Below are 20,313 nucleotides of genomic sequence, written 5' to 3' on the forward strand. Positions count from 1 at the left end.
TGTGGACAGTATTATACAGACAGAGCGAGTCAGGATGGATGCCTATGTGTTGCAGGCACGTGCGGATATGGACAGTAAGCTGCTACAGGAGCGGTCGGACATGGTTATAAGGCCATGCTGGAGAAGGTCCGCTTGTAAGGACATATGTTAGAAGACCGTGCGATCTCACGGCCACCCCGACAACATGTCTTCAATTATTCTCCCCCTGTAAGTATCTCGCACCGATTCTATATATTAAGGACCTACGTATTCTATGATACAAACATCTTCAATTTGTGGCAACCTTATGTCGGCGATTGTATGTAGGCTAAGCATCATGAGACGGCACAGTCGCCATTCACTCGAGACATTGCGATAGAGTCACCCGTTCAATGCCACATCAGTCAACCCCAACAACATATCGTCAATTCTCCCCTTGTAAGTACCTCGCAACGATGCATACCCAAGATATGGTATGACCTTTCAAAACTTGTGTGTAAACCCACTATCGACGTTTCATACGCAGGATAAGAACCCTGTGATGGCAGAGTCCCCAGTCACACCACATGAAGGATACATTCCACATAACAAGGTGAGAAGGTTTGAGATGGCACAATCCCCAGTCACTCCACATGAAGGATACATTCCACAAAAGCAGGTAACAACGCCGCAATGTTGCTATGCACATAAAAAATTATGTTTTCCCCTTTACTCATTGAATGTATTAACTCTGATGTGAGATACTAGGTGCTGGTCATGGAATTTTTTGTTAGTAGGGATGATGAGATGTCACATGTCCCGAGAGCATACTTTGATGAACACCCGGCAGAAGTCAGAATTTTTGAACCCGCCAAAGTGACCTACGATCTCATTATGAGTGAAATGAGAGATACTTTTGGTTGCAAACTGGGAGCAGAACTGTACTACTTCTTACCCGGGTCTGCGTGGAAGCTGCCAGAAGGAATGTTCTTGATTGCAGGACCATATGATGTACAAAAAATGCTTTCTGATCTGAATGGCAGCAAGACATGTCACCTGTACATTGTGTACAATAGAACTACGGGTTGTTTTCCCGAGGATGACATTGATTCCGAGGTTCAAATTTTACATGTTACATGCATCTAGTTTATGGCTATTTTTTTTTTTGTGAGTTCTTCCTAATACAACTCCTATGGTTTTCTACAGGAAGTGAGAATCCAAGAAATGGAGGGTCTTGCTAGAGAGTTGGCATAGAAAGACCAAGAACAACTTAAGTTGTATGGTTACATTGATGTTAAAGAGAAAAAGATTGAAGCACATGGGTCGTCGCCAAGCCCGACGCAATCTCCAACGACGCAACGCAAGAGGTCACTGGATTTTGGCAGTGCAGAAGACAATATGGAGTAGGCTCAATTGTTTTTCAACCAGTTAAAGCTTCAAACCAGGATTATTTAGTTGCAAACAAACATTTTGTTTTCTGTTTCACACTATGTTCGCAATTATGGTACAATTTATTCATGAGACAGTTCTTTGAACAACAATGCATGTGTTTTATGATCAATCATACAGTTGTTTTTGAGATGGCATTGTGTCTAAAGAAGTTTCCATCTATAAAACTTGGCACACAGTCGCATCGGAATCGCGTATCACGCGAGAGGCGTGCGTCGCACGGGAGCGCGTCGCACGCAAGCTTGTTTTCGAGTAGAAATCATAACATATTTCGGATAGATAAAGTTCACGTCCGCCACCCGCGCATGCAAACCCACGTCGCCGCCATTCCCATGCATGCATGCCTCAGGCGCAGACAATGAGACGGCCCATCCGAATTAGGCCCATCCGAATTAGGCCCATCCGAAGTAGGCCATTAGAACCCTCCCCCACTCCACCTATTCCCCTCGCACTGTGGCCTCCCTCCCTCCATCGCCAGATCCCCCACTCGTCCCCCTCTATCCGCCGCCCCTGCACACCGTCGGTGACTCCACCCCCGCCGCCCCCGCGCCCCCGAACGGGATCGGCCGGATCCATCTCCTCAAGCACCGCAGGACAGCGCAGGTACCCCAGTTTCTGTTCACGTCTCAATGGTATCCATGCTGATAATGCTAGGTAGATCGACTGAGTGTAGCAATTTTGTGCCACCAATCCACTTTTCTGGAAAATACTTGCTAGAAAACCATCTGAAACTTGTGATGCTTGCTACTATATAATATAGGACTTTTCAAAGTTCTGTTATGATGGCACTATTGGACACATACAGTAGAGCTGCGTTTTTAGTTGTTATACTTTCAGTTACCATCACTGCTTGGGAAAGGCCGAATTGGATGCATTCAGGTCTGCAGTTGATAGTGTATCATCATAATGTAGGTGCTGTGTTGTGTGATTCTTCATGCTGACAACTTCAGCTTTTTCAGTTATAATGAAAGGCTTCTGTATAAAAAAAGTACTAAATGATCACAAAAACTTCTAGACAACATTCTGTATGATCTGACCAAAACTTGAACTAAATGATCACCAAAAGTTGAAGGATTTTGCATCACATCACAACCATAAATGTTCTGCACCAGCATCATAACAATCACATAACTACATAACAAAAGCAAACTTGTTCATCATTACAAAAGCAAACTTGTTCAACATAACAAAAGCTAACTTGTTCAGCATTACAAAAGCAAACTTGTTCAACCACATAACTGCAAACTGAGACACATAATACCACAAACAACTCAATATCCCCAGTAGTAGGGGTCATCCCAATGATCCTCCGCCTCTTGCCAGTACTCCAACCCTTCTTTGACGATTTCGATTTTCTTCCATGCCTCGTAGGTGACGTACGCGTCTTTCGCTGCGTACTCGATGAGGTTGTTTGGCAGTGGGCTGTCCCCCCATAGTTTGTGGTCCAATTCCTTGTTGATCTTCTGCTTCATTTCCTTGTACGATGGGTGGATGAGGCTGGCTGCAAACTCAGCCAAAGCCTGCCACTTCTTTCCATTGTTTGGAACTCTCCATTTGCGCTGCATGTCGACGTACTTGTCGGGGTTGATCTCCAAACCAGACAATTTCAGCTTCTCCTTGTCACCTCCAATGGAGAAGCCAACAAAGGTGTACAGCTTCTTCTCCTGCAGGAGCGGGCGAGTTCCTTGGGCCTGCATCAAATTAATCTGGTGCATCAAATTCATCTACTTCAAAAACTTCAGAAACTACTAATTAGACATAAAATTCAGAACTAGTATTGCATCTACTCCAGAACTTCAGAACTAGTATTGCATCTACTTCAGAACTTCAGAACTATTGCATCTACTTGAGAAACTTCAGAACTATTGCATCTACTTGAGAAACTTCAGAAACTACTAATTAGACAGAAACTTTAGAACTTCAGAACTAGTATTGCATCTACTTCAGAACTTCAGAACTATTGCATCTACTTCAGAAACTTCAGAAACTACAGAAACTACTAATTAGACAGAAACTTCAGAACTTCAGAACTAGTATTGCATCTACTTCAGAACTACAGAACTATTGCGTCTACTTCAGAAACTTCAGAAACTACTAATTAGACAGAAACGTCAGAACTTCAGAAACTTCAGAACTGGATGTTTTTACCATTTGGTTGCCCCGGTGATGTATACCAGGACGAGATCCTCCACGCATAACTGTAGAACTGCAGCCTTTTGCAGAGGTTCGTCTTCCCTCGTATACTCGACATCAACGCCGATCGACCGAGAAAGCATGCCGCCGAGCCTCCTCCTGATCTCGCGGATCCTCTTGTCGGCTTCGTCTGGATTGCTGGTGCATACGACATCCAGCTTCTCCTTCTTCAGGTGGATATCAACCATGAGGGGCACGGTGTAGTCCTGCTTCTGCCTGGGGACCGAAACGTCGTTGTCGACCACCAGCGGCTCCTTGCCAGACGCCTCACCTTGGTGATGCTTGGCAGATGGAGGGGAGTTGCTCCACGATGCCTCCGCCATTCTCTTGGCAGACGGAGGGGATTTGCTCCACGATTCCTCCGCCATTGCCCTCCTGGCCAGCGATGGTGGAGGCAAAGGGGAGTTGCTTGATGGTGGAGGCAGAGGGAGGCAGAGGGAGGAAGATGGAGCGGCAATGGAATGAGGAGGGAGGCAGAGGGAGGCAGATTGAGCGGCAATGGAATAGGAGGGGAGTTCCCTGCGTCATGGGGAGTTGCCAGTGGAGGGGAGTCGTGGGGAGTTGCCAGTGGAGGGGAGACATGGGGAGTTGCCTCGAAAACTCAAACGTCCTGCCCTTTGGCCCTCGAAAAATCTGGAGGGGAGACGTGGGCCCTTTGGTTTGTCCTGTTTCTGAAACAAAACAAAAAAAATAACAGCCATATTTTGCTCTCACTACAACCATATTAAAAGATCAAAAATGGCACCAAAAAGTCACTGCAGCCATCCTAAATGGCACGAAAACAGCACCAAAACAACATCAGCCAAAACAGCAAAAAATGCATCCATCGATCGTTCTTTATTTTTTCTAACATTCCGTGTTCTGTGCAGTGAGATAGACACAACGCTACAAATGCAGGCTGACAACGCCCGCGATTTCATGACCATCAGGACAGACGGCGGCTTCATCCATGCTCCGGTCCCATGAGTCGAGTCGAAAGTAGTGATGCTATGTGTAGTTCTGAAACATTGATTGGCTCATGTTGTAATTAAACTTTAATGAATTGTATGTCTCTTTGGTTTGGACAGTCGTTCAACTTATATGTAATCGATGCTATTTATTACTAGGACCATGAATTGTGCTATTAATGTCTTGCTTTTCTCTTCCGATCCTTTTGTTGCATACTTATTTATTGCTTATGTATTGTCTGTTGTTTGGCTTGTGCATAGAGATGCCGTCGTATGTCGTGTACAAGGGTAAGGTTCCCGGAGTCTACGACGACTGGGAGGAGTGTCGGAGACAGGTTCACCGTTTCAGCGGTAACAGTTACAAAGGGTACACCACTAGGGCGGAGGCGGAATCTAGATACGCCCGCTATCTAGCAGGAGAGAGGACGGAGCGCTGGAGGAACCGGATGAAGACCAGTTTCATCGCGATGATGCTCATCGTGATGACCGCAACTCTCTTCTATGTGATGGTAGTTTAGATGATCGATATCGACTTGTAATGTGAAGACAAACTTGCTACTCGCGGTCTCGAGACTTGTAGTGTTCTATCTTTGTTCGGTCTTTTGAATTCGGAGACTAATATGATGAATTGTATTCGGAGAGCTATCTTCTATTGTATTCGAGGAATGTGCTGTTGCTGTGTGGTGCTGTCTATATTCTGTCCAATAATATATTTTGTAACCTGTGAAAATATCAGAAATGTGCATTTTTTCGACCACCTCCAAATCACCTCAGTTTTGGCACACATGATCTCTTCCACAAACAAACTAGGTTTCCAAGTTTTTGTATTTTTTTGAATTTTTTTGAATTTATAATGCCCTCTAGACTGACTGCTGAAAACATCGGTCTATGCCTCAAGGGGGCATTGTAAAATAATTTTTTTCAAAATTTTCTTGCATACACATGTTTTGCACATGTGGGTCACCATGTACAAGAAAATTTGGGTGATTTGGAGGTGGTGGAAAAATTCATGTTTTTTCAAAAACTGGCTTAAGTTAGACCAAATGGTCCCTCCGGGAATGCGGGCATTTTTTCGACCACCTCCAAATCACCTCAGCTTTGGCACACATGATCTCTTCCACAAACAAAACTAGGTTTCCAAGTTTTTGTATTTTTTTGAATTTTTTTGAATTTATAATGCCCTCTAGACTGGCTGCTGAAAACATCGGTCTATGCCTCAAGGGGACCTGCATGCAAGAGTCGGGGACCTGCATGCAAGAGTCGGGGACCTGCATGTGAATAGTGATTCATCAAGGCCTTGACAGCTACTGGCACAGCGGCTGCCGCCCGATTTGCATGCAGCGAAGATGAACGTGCATGGAGGTTTTTCAAAGATTTCCAAGCACACCCCAGTGGGCCCCGCTTATTTAAAAAATACGTCAGTCATTATTGCTCTGTAAATGAAGAATATGCATGATGATTATGAATATGCATGACAACCATAGTAAGGGTGAAGAATCATAGTGCCCAATTTGTCGAAATACATCATCATTCTTAAAGTTGGACATCAAATGATACACACAGAAAATGGAAACGAAAGATGTCGAACTAATACAGTAACATGGCAGTACAACCGCACTTCACTAAATTACTGTCACGATGAAATAGAATGCAAACACCACGTCACACAAAGCTGAATGGCACACGACTTTCTCTGGCTCATCGTTGGTTCATGCTGTATGTAGATATCACAGTTCAGCCTCGAGATCCTACACAGAAGAATACAATAAATCACATGGACATCAATTATGAGTAAAACACATGCAAAAAAATATGAACATATTTCGTACCTCTAGCAATTTAGCACATTTACGTCGATTGTGACCTGGTTTCTTGCAATATCCATAGATATTCTGTGATCTTGACTTCTTTGTCTTTGCCTGCAGCCTTTTCTTCGGTGCACCTCGTCCTGGCACATGCACGGGATCCAGAACCTTATCAACTTTCTGCGAGTGCGGCATCAACGGGCCAAACCTAATGCTGTTATGCTGAGCATTAGTTGACTCCTTGCTGTCAGCTTGTTCAAAACTTGATTGCTTGCCATGATGTTGTACTTGCAAAAGCATCTTTAGACGGTGATAGTCCTCATCAGAGTGGCGTGCCTGGAAACTTGCGGCGTGACTACAATTCCGCAACTCGCGGTACCTCTGCAGGCTTACCAAATAGTCATACATCTGGTTTTTTCTGGTAGGTGCGTATGCACATTTTGCATTCATAGTCCACCTAGTGGGAACGCAACAACCGGGCAGAATTGTTTGTTTTAAAATCCCCAATATGTAAAAAATGTGGGAACATGGTGTGCCTGCGCATTCCAGCTTACGGCAAGAACAACTCACCCTGTGCAAAAGACCTCCTTGCTCTTCAATGCGCACTCCAAACTTTTTATCCATTCTTTCCTACTTGGACACAACATAAGTGGAATCTTCTGATCCATCTAGTATCTCTCTAATCTGACATTTGCTGACAGCATCTATGCTCCATAAGACCATCTTAAAGACACTAGGTGTGAAAACTGTTGCGGCGTGTTTCTCAAGCGGCGAAGCATTTTCCTCTGTAAATGGAACGGACTGCAAGGCTTCGACGTCATGGAGAGCTTCGTTAATCCGCCGCGACGCAAGGCAACGCTCATAGTGCTCTAGCATTTCAAACAACGACATCTTACCCTCAAGATGCGTATGTAGCACAGAGTTCAAGCTCTCACTCCTCTGATTGCTGCTCAATCCTAGGAAACAACGCCCCTCAAGATATGGAGCACACCACAACTTTCTCATCTGATACATCTGATGCAGCCAAGACTCCTCACTGGTTACTTTATTCCGTTCTAAGAATTGTATCCATTTTATCTCATGCTCTTCAATGGAAGAAGTATCATAAATGAAAGATCTGAATTCCTCCTTTACATCGTCATCATGCAGATGGCGTACAATGTTCTGCTGAATGTGCCATATACATAGTCTATGGTTTGAGTCTGGCCAGACCACCCTTATTGCTCTCTGCATTGCAAGGTCCCCATCTGTGATCACAAATATCGGATGCTTCTGTGCCATGCAATCAGAAAAGGTCCGCAACATCCACTCGTATGCCTGGCTTGTTTCATGAGAAATTATACCACAGCCAAATATAACAATGCTGCGGTGGTGATTCAACCCGACAAAAGGCACGAATGGCAGATTGTATTTGTTGGTTCTGTATGTGCTATCAAAAACAATGACGTCTCCGAAAGCCTCGTAGTCAAGTCGCGATTGACTATCAGCCCAGAACAGTCCCTTCAGATGGCCATGCTCGTCTACCAAGTACTTGAAGAAAAAATCCACATCTCGCTCTTGCCTCGCCATCATGTGCATGATCACCGTTTTAGCATCACCGACACTGATTGTCTCCTGCTTATTAGCATGGCAGAAATTATAAACGTCCCTCTTTATGCATCCAACCTTAGCAAATCCACCGTATTGAAAGCACAAAATATCCATAATACGGTATTTGCGGATCCCACATTTTTCCATGTCCGCAATGTCCACTTTCTGCTCATCGCTAATTCGTCTGTGCGAACGCAGCAGACAAGAAAGATCCCGTGGGGCTAGAGGATGGCTGTGCTCATCGATGAAATCCTTGACAAACCACCGACCGGTTTCCTCCTGTCTCGTAATGACCAATTTAGCATTACACCCAACACGAGTTAAACTTCGTGGCCTCCTTTTTCTATCTTCCATCTTTCTTTTCATGTGCTTATCTTCGCGAAACCCTTGACGACTACACACAAATTTCCTTAAAATTATGTATTTGTTGGATCCATCCCACTCAACGTAGCTTTTCCTCACACTAAAACCTTTTTCAAGAGCATATTTGTTGTAGAATTCATAGCCTTCAGCCTCACTATCAAACATCTTGCTGACAACATTTACATACTCGAACATACTCTCATCACTTGCATACGCCATGTCTTCCTGCATATGACATGTGAGGGAAACCAATCATCAACATCTTTCTGTTTATCAATGTTGCAGGTGTAAAATAGCTCATAGGCAAAGACAAGTGCATGGAAAAGACTTTGCTGGTTTGACATGTGAGGGAAACCAATCATCAACGTCCAACAAGTAGTATCTCATCTTCCTTTAAACTATATTTCATGCGCTATGCAAACCTAAAGTGATGACTTTAATAAACTAAATTAAGTGAACTATGGAACCAGTATCTCATCTTCCTTTAGTATATCTCATCTCAAACGTCAACATCTTACTTAAACAAACATGATGCGATTAGCTCAAGAGAAACTATGCCACGATGAAGCTTTCCATTCGTTGTTCTAGTCCGTACCCGGATCTTGTGGGGTTGAGGTTGTACTGCATGCACGGTGGAGGGGCGCAACGGCCAAGAGAACGAGCAGAACGCCAAGCCGAATTCATACCTTAAGGATGGTACGCGCGAAGAGATGGGATCGCCCGCCGCGGTCGCCGCCGATTCAGCCGGCGCAGATCCGGCCTTCTTCTTCTTCGGTGACGGCGTGGGGGGCTGGGGTTGGTTGGGTGGAGGACGAGGACGATGAATTTATTCCTCTCGCCGGGCAGGTCGAGGACGGAGAAGGTCAGGAGCGGCGAGCGGCGACGAATAGATCGGAGGAGGATTCTGAACTGAATCGAGTAGACATGGATCTGGTCCTCAGGTGATCAGTTCAAGAAAAGATATTTCCCCCTGGACCATTATGCCCTTATCGCAATTAACATATTAAATTTAATCAATTAAAATTCCCCGCAAGATCTGACGGCTAATAAAAATCAGACGTGATCAGACATGTAAGTACTGCTAAGTACTCCGAGTACTAACCCAATCACCGTAAAACAGCTCTACATTCTTCTATGGTACAACGAATGAAAGAAAAACAAGACTACTACTGTACTCTACACAAAGGCATCAATAAAATGGTACAATGAAATTTCCCTTTTCTCCCCAATTTTTTGCAATGCACCTCGACGTTAATCATCACTAGATGATGCCCCGCACGTTGTTGCGGGAATATTTTGCAACATATTTTAATATGATTCGTTGTATGAATAATGAATAACTGAAGTAATAATATAAAAAGCTAAAACTGAAAATACATATAATTTATTATGTTTGATTACTATATAATTGTATTTTTTTATTAACTATAAATAGCATAGTAGAATGAAAATTCTCTTGGATGTTTGCATGTTGAGATGAGTCTTTTTTTCATGCATGTTTAATGATGAAGTGACATGCTTGCATGTTGGGAGACATATGATAGTGAAGGTGGGCCTTTTCTCATGCATGCTATGGGATGATGTGGCATGCTTGCATGTTGAGAAAAATAGTTAGTGGGGGTAGCTATTTAGATATAGAAGATGACATCAACAAACTGATAAGACTCAAGTGGAGCTCCACTGGCTGGCCTTCTCGAAGCCGTTGCGGCCGTAGTAATAGTCCTCCATGGCCTTCTGGATCTGGGCACGAGAGTTCATGACGAAGGGCCCCTGCTGCACCACTAGCTCGTTCAAGGGCTGACCTGCCGCCAGCATGAACCGCAGCCGCGCACCGGACCGGTTCCACACACTGAGCCCATCGCCAGTGCCGAGCACAAGGCAATGGTGGGCGCTCGCCGGCGCCGCGGCCTCCCTGCCAAATACACCCTCCCCTTTGATGATGTACACGAAAGCGTTCCAGCCCTTGGGGATTGGCTGGTGGAGTTGCGACCCTGGTTGCATTGTGAAGTCCATGTACATGGTTGGCGTCCGTGTGTAGACCGGCGACCGCACCCCGAAGGCCTCCCCGGCGATGATCCGCACCTTCACACCGTCCTTCTCGGCCTGGCTGATGTCCTTGCTCTCGAGCTCCTGGTACCGCGGCTTGATCCTAGCATTGTTCGAGCAATTAGTTTCGAGTGATTGGTCATTGTAATGTAAAGACGTTGACATCATATGATTCATATGATGTTTTTATAGATAGTAGATACATACATCTTGTCCTTGGAGGCGAGGTTGATCCAGAGCTGCAGGCCCTTCTGCACGCCGTCAGATGCCGGCATCTCCGAGTGCACGATGCCGCGGCCAGCCGTCATCCACTGGTCAGGAACCCAGCATTCGGGTCGCAATGTTAGTTCAAGTCAAGATAGAATGAATGGGGCAAGTGCATGTGATGGTTTGTGTGAACAAATTGGATGAGTAGGTCAGACCTGCACATCTCCGGTCCTGATGGTGCCCTTGCGCCCCGAGAAGTCCTGGTGGGTGAAGGCCCCCTGCATAGTCAGAAACGAAAAACAGAAGCAAGCATTTCAGCAAACAGCTTGCGGGCAACATCAACATGGTGCAGGCAGAAGGGAACAGAGCACTAGATGGAAGAAGCAGAGCATGCTGGGATGCGTACGTCGAGCATGTAGGTGACGGTCTCGAAGCCCCGGTGGGGGTGGTCGGGGAAGCCGGCGGGCTTGGAGACGGAGAACTCGTCCAGCAGGAGGAACGGGTCCAGGTTCGGGACCTCGTGCCTGCAGCAGCAGCAGCATCAAGAAAAGACAAACAGAGGTCGACCCATCAGAAATTCAGAGTTGATTCATCCGTCTTGCGCGGTTGAGAGAGGGATTGGTGTCGTACCGGCCGATGCTCCGGCGGACGGTGGCGCCGTCCGCCTCGGACTGGGACAACGAGAGCACCTTCTTCACCACCTTCCTCGGAGTCTGGAACGAGACGGACGAGGAAGAGGAAGACATGATCGCTGGTGGGAACAAGAAGACGACCGTCAGACCAAGAACCAGGAGGAGGAAGAGGGCCAGGCACAGAAAAGGTCTGGTGTTGTTGGCGCTACTTCTAGAGAGCTTGAGCTTGTCTTTCTGGACGCAAGAGGAACACGACGGCTGCCGTTGAAATTAGTGACGCGCACGAGCGCCCTATAAATAGGGGAAGAAGAGGAGGAGGAGCTGCCTCAGCATCTTCGTCGCTGTGAGGTCAGGTGAGGTGAGGTGGTGGATCATGGTCGTTGACCAGGTTGCTGCGCGCGCGCGGCTGCTTTCTTTCTTCTATCTTTTTCAATTCAATTCAAAGGGGCTGCGGCTGCTTCGGAGCTCAGGTGGGTCTGGTGGACGCGGGCGACGACGACGTGCTGCCGTGCGCCGGTCGTCACCACGCCGCCGAACCAGAATATTATGGTTATGCAACACATCTACATTCGTTGCAAATAAAAGGTTAAAAATTGATCTTCACGCTGCTAACTAACCTTGGGGAAAGTTGTACGTATTAATCAGCGCTTGTCCGTCGAGCTTTCTCACAAGTGCATGTAAGCTTTAATTTCCTTGAGAATCAATGCAACATGTCTCATCTTTAGACAACAAACACATTACATGCTCACAACATGTTCAAACACTCAAGGGAGGCAACATAAAAACTTCACTACTACCTCTCTCTCAGTTTACAGGGCGTGCGCGTACCCCTAGGTCGTCAATTTGACCAATCTAATACAAGTCATATATTACAAAAAATATACCAACATAAACTTCGGAGTTTCTACTTTCAAAAGGTATAATTTTTGTGTTATATAATTTATATTAGGGTGATAAAATTGGCAACCTAGATATACGCGTAGGACTTGTAAACTGAAACGGAGGTAGTATTTGAGAAAAGCGTTCTTTGTCGATTCAGGCTCAATGACAACGAATCTGACTCGCCAAAGACCCGGTAGGAGTTGATTCATTGCGCTTCCTAGCACGATGCCTCGTCCTTCTACCCACTCCTTATCAGTTGTCTCTGCAACCACCACCACTCGCCGGAGCCATGAAACCTTAGTATATGTTATACACCACTTCCCTTCTAAACTTGTAGGATAGGAGAAGAGAAAAACAAACTGTCACAACACCCCAACATACGCACATCTTCTTTCTTCGTGGAGAGAAAAACACAAGTAGTAGTTTGGCCCATTTGGGGAAAAAAATGGAAGACGTGGCCTCACCGGAGAGATACATCATTCTCTAATCTATTTGAGCAAGCTAAGGAGAGAGAGACGGGGAGTTGTATGCAAGCAAAGAGAAACAGTCGATCAAGAAGTGCTCGTCCGTTGATGTATGGATGTGGCATCTAACATTTAGCAGCTCTATTGATTCCTGAAAAAATAACCTTTAGAAATCGCTACATTGCGAGTGTAGCGATTCGGTGTCCAGACTCATCTGCACCCGATCAAAAAAAAAATCGAAAACAATACTACAAAAATACACAAAATTCCAATTTTTTTTCCTAAGATAGACAATTTATTGCGTGAGGTTCTCTCCAAATATTAGCTCATTTGGAAATCTGAGTAACTCTCAGCAAAAAAGATAAATCGGGTCAAAACAGTACATGAGCATTAAACTGTTTTACAGACCCCGAATTTGTCTTTTTTGCCGAGAGTTGCTCAGTTGTCCAAATCATATGAAAATTGGGTCGAACCTCACGCACCAAATTGTCTACCATGGGAAAACAAATTGGAATTTTTTGAATTTTTCTAGTATTTGTTTTGAATTTTTTATTCAACACGGGTGCAGATGAGCCCGGACTCAGAAAAGGATTTTCACTACATTGCCCTTTACATTTTTAAGGCTCTAAAGCTAGTGTGCAAAGTGAGTTTCCCTAAAAACTAGAACCTTTATAATTGTCTCTCTTCTATTATTCCTCCCGTGTGTGCACTCGCGCATGCATATACACTTTAATTGCATTTGCAAAAAAATACACTCTAATTGATGTTAAATTTCACATAAATATGGACCAAACATTTCACATCAACTTTACACACTTCAATACATTTCAAATCTATAATTTTATATTTTAAATTCAATTTAAACATAGCATAGGTTTCATACGCATGAACGACCGTGATCCAAAACCAAAGTTCTACCAAAAGCAAGTCATGCACAATCTATCAAATATCATTGGCTTCACATGGTCCTCCCCAACTATGCATCTCCCTCCTTCGAAGTGTGCGCCGCTCCCTCCTCTGAAGTTTGTGCCACCGGTCAACATGGTGCTCGTGTCTTTGCTGTTAATACATATGGGTTATTCGAAATCTTCAATTTGGTGGATGTGTTAAAACAAATATGATTGTTTGGTTTCTCTGGTTTGCTATACGTTTTTTGTCTACATTTTTCTGTATCTTTTAATCTACAGAATCAACATATTACGTTCCTTGAGGTCGTGTGTTTATCCTCTATTCCCCTGTCCTCAAGCTCTAGTGTCTTTTTTTGTTTTTTGCTTTTTTTCTTCTCTTTGATTTTTTTCTTGGTCTTTTTTACCATGCTTTGTGGTTTTTGGTCTAGTTTCCCTTATAAACCCGGTCACTATGTCTTTTCTATCTTAATGAAAGACAAACCTCAACCCTTGCTCTGTTAAAAAATATCTACAGAGTCAACATGTCCAATAAATCCAAAAAAATTATAACTTCAGAGATGAGCTACAACTTTAGCCAAGATACTGTCTTTTTTGTCTTGTAATTAAATTGGTCTAACTTCAGTTCAAGTCAGACAAGACAACATATGCATAAGATGCCTTAGATATTTCATCCTATACAATCCTATATATGTTTTTATCTTGAGAAAAGCTCATTAAGATGGCCAAGAGCTAAGCTCAACTCTGACTATGAAATATGTCAGTCTTTTAGGATAAGTAATTTGGAAAATACATATCTTCTAAACCAGCATTCAAAAAATTATGTGGTTTTGTGGTTCATGATATAGCTCATCAAAAGCACTGCAACAGACATCCTACCCAATATGTCTGCGCGCACAACACTATGTTTAATAGCACTCCGCGTTGCTATCAAATAATGATACACGATAATAGCTCTCTGAATTTCCGCCAAACAATGATACACGGCAATAGCACTCTGAATTACTATCAAACATCTATAAGAACTCTGTACATTGTTTCACAAGATCATGTAATCTGGCAGAAATCCAGAGATAATAAAATCTGGTGGCAACAATTAAATTTCAGCTGACAAAAACAATTAAATTTCAGCATTATTGTAACCGACCCATACATTGTACACAGATCATCTGTAATCATCTGCATCTACAATTTCATCACTACACTATACATTCGGATAGAACAACATCATGTCCTTGTGCCGCCCCCACCTAGCATATGCACACAAGCATCCACGAACTTGATCTTCCCACAGCATCAGGCTCACCGCCAGCTTCTTGTACATGATTAGGAGTCATAGTTTTCATGCACAATAGTTTTTTTTTAGAAAAGGAGAATGACCCCCGGCCTCTGCATCGTTCATGCACAATAGTGCTTTCCAGTCTAGACTTTAGAGGTCGGCAGCCTCATATTGAGGGTCTTGTTCTGCTCGGCCTGCTTCATCGTCATGATCCTTACTGCATCATGAGAGAATAACGCCGTCGAGAAGCAATGTACGGGTAACGCTTCGGCAGCCTCATGTTGGTGGCTCATATTTATTTAAGAGTAAAATCCACCACTGGTCCTAGAAGTATTCAAGGTGTGTCACTTTAGTCCTAAAACTATGAAAACGCATATCTGAGTCCTACTTCTTTCTAAAGTGTGCCACCACCGGTCCTAAACTCGCCGGAGCAAGCCTGACCTGCACCTGTGGCAATTTGACCTTTGCCACGTCCAATTGAAAGGCTACGTTGGAAAAACAACTCCACTGGATACATTGCAATAGACCCCTTGAATTTCTTACCCTCGTATTGTGCCCCCACTCTGCTTCTCTAGCACACGTACAAGTCAGAGGTGACTGGGGCGCAACGGCAGCCGGCGGAGGTCGCCAGAAGCAGGCGGCCGGCAGAGGTCGCCGGAAGCAGGCGGCCGGCGGAGCGGGTGCGTGGCGCGGATGGCTCCACAGCGACGTGTCCTTGGCGACCCCCCACCAGTGTACGGTACGACCCTAGCCCCCATGAGTTTAGGACCGGCGGTGACACACTTTAGAAAGAAGTAGGACTCAAATATGTGTTTTCATAGTTTTAGGACTAAAGTGACACACCTCGAATACTTTTAGGACCAATGGTGGATTTTACTCTTTATTTAAATTATTTTCACCTGTTCAAATCTGAATCGCTTGAGTGTGCAGCATGTTCTCCCCCCCCCCCCCCCCCCCCCTACTTGAAATCCACCCATTATGTATCCTTGCTCTCCTTGCCCAATTCTATGATGAAACAATTTCCTTTTTTATGACCAAACAGTCATTATTAACTTCCTCCTCATTACAAACTTGTATTGCATCACATTCTTTCCTATAAACAAGTAAAAAAGAACAAAATCGAAGAAGAACAAGACTACTACGGCACTCTACACAAAGGCATCAATGTAATGGTAAAATGCAATCTCCCATTCCTCCCTGATCATTTGCACGACAATGCACAATGACGTTGATCATCATCACATCGAGACACTGATGAGAATCAGGCGGAGCTCCACTGGCTGGCCTTCTCGAAGCCGTTGCGTCCGTAGTAATAGTCCTGCATGGCCTGCTGGATCTGGGCACGAGAGTTCATGACGAAGAGCCCCTGCTGCACCACTGGCTCATTCAACGGCTGCCCTGCCGCCAGCACGAACCGCAGCTGCGCGCCAGACCGTTTCCACACGCTAAGCCCGTTGCCGGCACCAAGCACGAGGCAATGGTGCGCGCTCGCCGGTGCATCGCCCTCCCCACCAAATACACCCTCCCCCTCGATGATGTACACGAAAGCGTTCCAGCCCTCGGGGATCGGCTGGTGGAGCTGCGACCCTGGTTGCATTGTGAAGTCCATGTATATTGTTGGTGTGCGTGTGTAGACTGGCGACTGCACCCCGAAGGCCTCCCCTGCGATGATCCGCACCTTCACACCATGCTTCTCAGCCTGGCTAATGTCCTTGCTCTTGAGCTCCTGGTACCGTGGCTCGATCCTAGCATTGTTCGAGCAATTAGTGTCAAGTGATTGGTCATTGTAATGCAAAGAAGTTGATCTCCTATTATTCTTATGATCTTTTTTTAGATAGTAGATTTCATATACAAACAATCGTTGATATGATACATACATCTTGTCCTTGGAGGCGAGGTTGATCCAGAGCTGTAGGCCCTTCTGCACGCCGTCGGAAGCCGGCATCTCCGAGTGCACGATGCCGCGGCCAGCCGTCATCCACTGGTCAGGAACCGAGCATTCAGATCGCAATGTTAGTTCAAGTCAAGATAGAATGAATGGGCCAAGTGCATGAGATGGTTTGTCCGAACAAATTGGATGGGTAGGTCGCACCTGCACATCTCCGGTCCTGATGGTGCCCTTGCGCCCAGTGAAGTCCTGGTGGGTGAAGGCCCCCTGCATGCATCGTCAGAAAACCCAAAAGACAAGAAAGCATTTCAGCAAACACCTCGCAGGCAACACGATGGAGCAGAAAAAGATGGAAGAAGCGGAGCATCGGTGCTTACGTCGAGCATGTAGGTCACGGTCTCGAAGCCCCGGTGAGGATGGTCAGGGAATCCGCCGGGCTTGGAGACGGAGAACTCGTCGAGCAGGAGGAACGGGTCCAGGTTCCGGAGCTCGTGCCTGCAGCAGCAGCATCAAGAAGAGACAGGCTGAGGTCAAGGACGGCTTCCCATAATGAGAAATTCAGAATTCATCGCGATTGGTGTCTTACCCGCCGATGCTCCGGCGGACGGTGGCGCCGTCCCCCTCGGCCTGGGATAGCGACATCACCTTCTTCACCACCTTCCTCGGATTCTCGAACGGCACGGACGAGGAAGACGAAGACGATGAAGAAGACATGGTCGCTGGTGGGAACAAGAAGACGGCCGTCACAACAAGAATCGCAATTAGGAGTAGCAGGAAGAGGAGAGGTCTGGTCTTGGCGCTACTTCTAGAGCTTGTCTTTCTGGCGAGGCGCGCGAGTGCCATATGAATAGGGGAAGAAGGGGAAGATGAGAAGAGGGGGAGGTGCTGCCTCAGCATCTTGGTTCGTCGCCGCTGGGTGAGGGGAGGGGAGGTGAGGTGCTGGATCATGGTGGATGCCGGCGGTATATAAACGGCGAGCGGGATGATGGTCGTTGACCAGGGTGCTGCGCGCGCGCGGCTGCTTTCTTTCCTTCTTTCTTATAAAATTCCTTTTCAAAGGGGCTGCGGCAGCTTCGGCTTCCGGAGCAGGTGGGTGGACGCGGACGACGAAGACGACGTGCTGCCGTGCGGCGGTCGTCACTCGTCGCCACGCCGCAGCCCCACGATAATTATGGCTATGCAACAGATCCACATCCACCATCAAAGGAAACCAACATATGGAACAACATGATTTCAAAAAGAAAAAACATATGGAACAACATAGACAAACGACAAAAAACACATATGCCACATATATTCAATCCATAGAACATCGATGTCCAAAATCTCCATCAAAGGCGTTAACTCAGGGCATGCTCATTGGATTATGCAACTAATATAATTTGTGGCGGGCACACCACTATTTGGATTAACAGTGTCATGAGGCCTTATTTTGCAAATGATAGGGGCCTCCGGCAAGGTGATCTCATCTTCCCCTTATGTTTAACTATAAGTTGGATGTTGAGATGGCCGACATCACTATCATTTTGATTAAGAATGGCTAACCTCGGGGGTAAAGCTGTATTAATCAGTGCTTGCCCTCCGAGCTTTTGCACATGTTCACCATGGGCTTTTATCTCTCCTGGAGGGCAATCATGCGGGATTTGACAACCACCGTAGTACTTCCAATAGGAATTCTGATGATAAGAGAAAGAAGTATAGGTTGGTTAAGTAGAAGCACATGTGCAAGCCCAAAAATCCTTAGGAGTAAATACCTCAATGCTAACTCTAGAGGGGGCTCTTGATTTTTGCAAAGCAATTGTTAAGGTTAGAGACAAATTTAGATCCCACATCAAATTTTGTGTCGGCAATGGTGTCGCCACTCGGTTCCAACTAGACTCGTGGCATGGGGATGGCCCCCTTAACATGCTCTACCCTGACCTGATGTGAATCCAAAGATTACCATTTATGAGCTTTCTGCAAATAACTAGGACCTTGCTTTCCGCTGCTCGCTTTCACCAAAAGAATTAGTTAAGTGGTAATCCCTTACTACCCTTTTTCCTTCTTCCTCTGCCGAAAATGACCGTAAACTTTGGCCCCACTCATCCTCTCATAAATTTTGCATTAAAGCTCTATATCTCAGACTTGTCCAGAGCAGGCATACTCGTAAACTTTTAGGGGTTTGGTTAGCTCATATAACACCTAAGATCAAAAAAATGTGGCAAGCCCTCTTGAGTGATCATATTTTGAAATGTAATGGCACGTTGGGTGTGGCATGTTCTCTTTGGGGAGAGAATGAAGACATGGGACATATTCTACTTAGATGTGTCTTGGCAACATTCTTTTGGAGTAGTGTTCAATCGTGGCTGAATGCGCGATGGAACCCTATATAATTTTTCTCAGCTTTTTCCTCTTCTTGCTAATGTCTCTTGAATAATTTATCTTGTCTTATGAATGGTATTTGCCACACAATCTGGGTCACTTTGGACTACCCATAACAAATTTAACATTGAACATGTTGCCCTAACCATCCATTTGAGTGTTTGTTTAAAATGGTGGCCTTTTTATAGTAGTCAAACCGCTTGTTAAAGCCAAGGACGCTGATGGAATTACCTTGGTGATCGCCAAGATTCACTCCACCGCCAACAACCTCCTCCCTTCTGATCCATCTTAGCTATTGTTTCTTGGTCTTGAAGGCTTCCATACAGACCATATCTCCATTTAGCTTTTTTCAGTGTTATTGCTAGTCTATCATTTTGACTTTGGGCTTTTGTTACCTGATGCCTTAATGTGTCTTGTGGCTGACTCTGCCATGTGCAGCTTTATGTATAAAGTCTGAGCTATAAGCCTTTTCTCTAAAAAAAAGAATCAATGCAACATGTCTCATCTTTAGACAACAATTAAACACCCCAAATCCTTGCAACATGTTCAAATACTCAAGGCAACATAAAAACTTCACTATTTGAGAAAAGCAATCTTTATCGATTCAGGCTCGATGACAACGAATCTGACTCGCCAAAGACCCATGAGGAGTTGATTCAACTGACATGAACCAATTCTCCGTAGTCCCATCATCTCCCCATAGCTCGATGGTGCTACAAACTCAAGATCCAACCGCACGTCGAGGTTTCTTTCTTCATGTCTCATTACTCTCTCGCCGTGTAGACCATGGATGCCTTGCGCTTCCGAACACGATGCCTCATCCTTCTACCCACTCCTCATATGTTATCTCTGCAGCCACCACTGCTTGCCGGAGCCATGAGCCCTTGGTATACATCCCTTCCCTTATAAACTTGGACGGTAGGAGAAGAGGAAAATTGGCGTAGCACCCCAACATGTGCGCATGTTCTTCGTGAAGAGAAAAATAGATAACATGGAGACAGTAGTAGTTGGGCCGATTGGGAGAGAAAAATGGAAGACGTCGCCTCTCCGGAGAGATGCTTCGCTCTCTAGTCTGTTTGAGCAAGCTAGGGGGAGAAAGATGAGGAGTAGTATGCAAGCAAAGAGAAGCAGACACATGCGAGACTTGGAGGAGACCAACAAGTGCTCGGCCGTGGACGTATGGCCGGCACGTGTGGCGTCTGACATTTAGAGCAACTCTAGTAGATTCCTAAAAAGACAACCTTTAAAACGGGTTACATTGTCCTTTACATGTAGAGCAGCTCTAGTAGATTCATAAAATGATGCATGCTCAGCAAAGTGAGTTTCCCTAAAAACTACAACATT

The 20,313-nt window shown here is 45.3% G+C and overlaps 3 protein-coding genes across 3 annotated transcripts; all 3 read right to left on the reverse strand.

The window, feature by feature from the left end:
- Positions 1 to 6,479: 6,479 nt before the first annotated feature.
- LOC147977132 (protein FAR1-RELATED SEQUENCE 5-like) lies at positions 6,480 to 9,536 on the reverse strand. Its single transcript, XM_087519168.1, has 2 exons — positions 8,992 to 9,536; positions 6,480 to 8,530 (listed from the first exon to the last, which is right to left on the reverse strand). Exon 2 carries the CDS (start codon positions 8,522 to 8,524, stop codon positions 6,983 to 6,985), a length of 1,542 nt encoding a protein of 513 aa, XP_087375294.1. The 5' UTR covers positions 8,525 to 8,530; positions 8,992 to 9,536; the 3' UTR covers positions 6,480 to 6,982.
- Positions 9,537 to 9,701: 165 nt separating this feature from the next.
- On the reverse strand, positions 9,702 to 11,413 carry LOC147977133 (pirin-like protein). Its single transcript, XM_087519169.1, has 5 exons — positions 11,189 to 11,413; positions 10,965 to 11,082; positions 10,774 to 10,836; positions 10,559 to 10,662; positions 9,702 to 10,454 (listed from the first exon to the last, which is right to left on the reverse strand). Exons 1-5 carry the CDS (start codon positions 11,302 to 11,304, stop codon positions 9,971 to 9,973), a joined length of 885 nt encoding a protein of 294 aa, XP_087375295.1. The 5' UTR covers positions 11,305 to 11,413; the 3' UTR covers positions 9,702 to 9,970.
- A 4,352-nt stretch (positions 11,414 to 15,765) lies between these two features.
- LOC125553129 (pirin-like protein) lies at positions 15,766 to 17,674 on the reverse strand. Its single transcript, XM_048716914.2, has 5 exons — positions 17,195 to 17,674; positions 16,986 to 17,103; positions 16,813 to 16,875; positions 16,598 to 16,701; positions 15,766 to 16,465 (listed from the first exon to the last, which is right to left on the reverse strand). Exons 1-5 carry the CDS (start codon positions 17,554 to 17,556, stop codon positions 15,982 to 15,984), a joined length of 1,131 nt encoding a protein of 376 aa, XP_048572871.2. The 5' UTR covers positions 17,557 to 17,674; the 3' UTR covers positions 15,766 to 15,981.
- Between the last annotated feature and the right edge of the window lie 2,639 nt (positions 17,675 to 20,313).

Source organism: Triticum urartu, chromosome 4A (genome assembly GCF_056163025.1).
Source record: "Triticum urartu cultivar PI428250 chromosome 4A, HENAU_Tu73, whole genome shotgun sequence".
Classification (NCBI taxonomy): domain Eukaryota; kingdom Viridiplantae; phylum Streptophyta; class Magnoliopsida; order Poales; family Poaceae; genus Triticum; species Triticum urartu.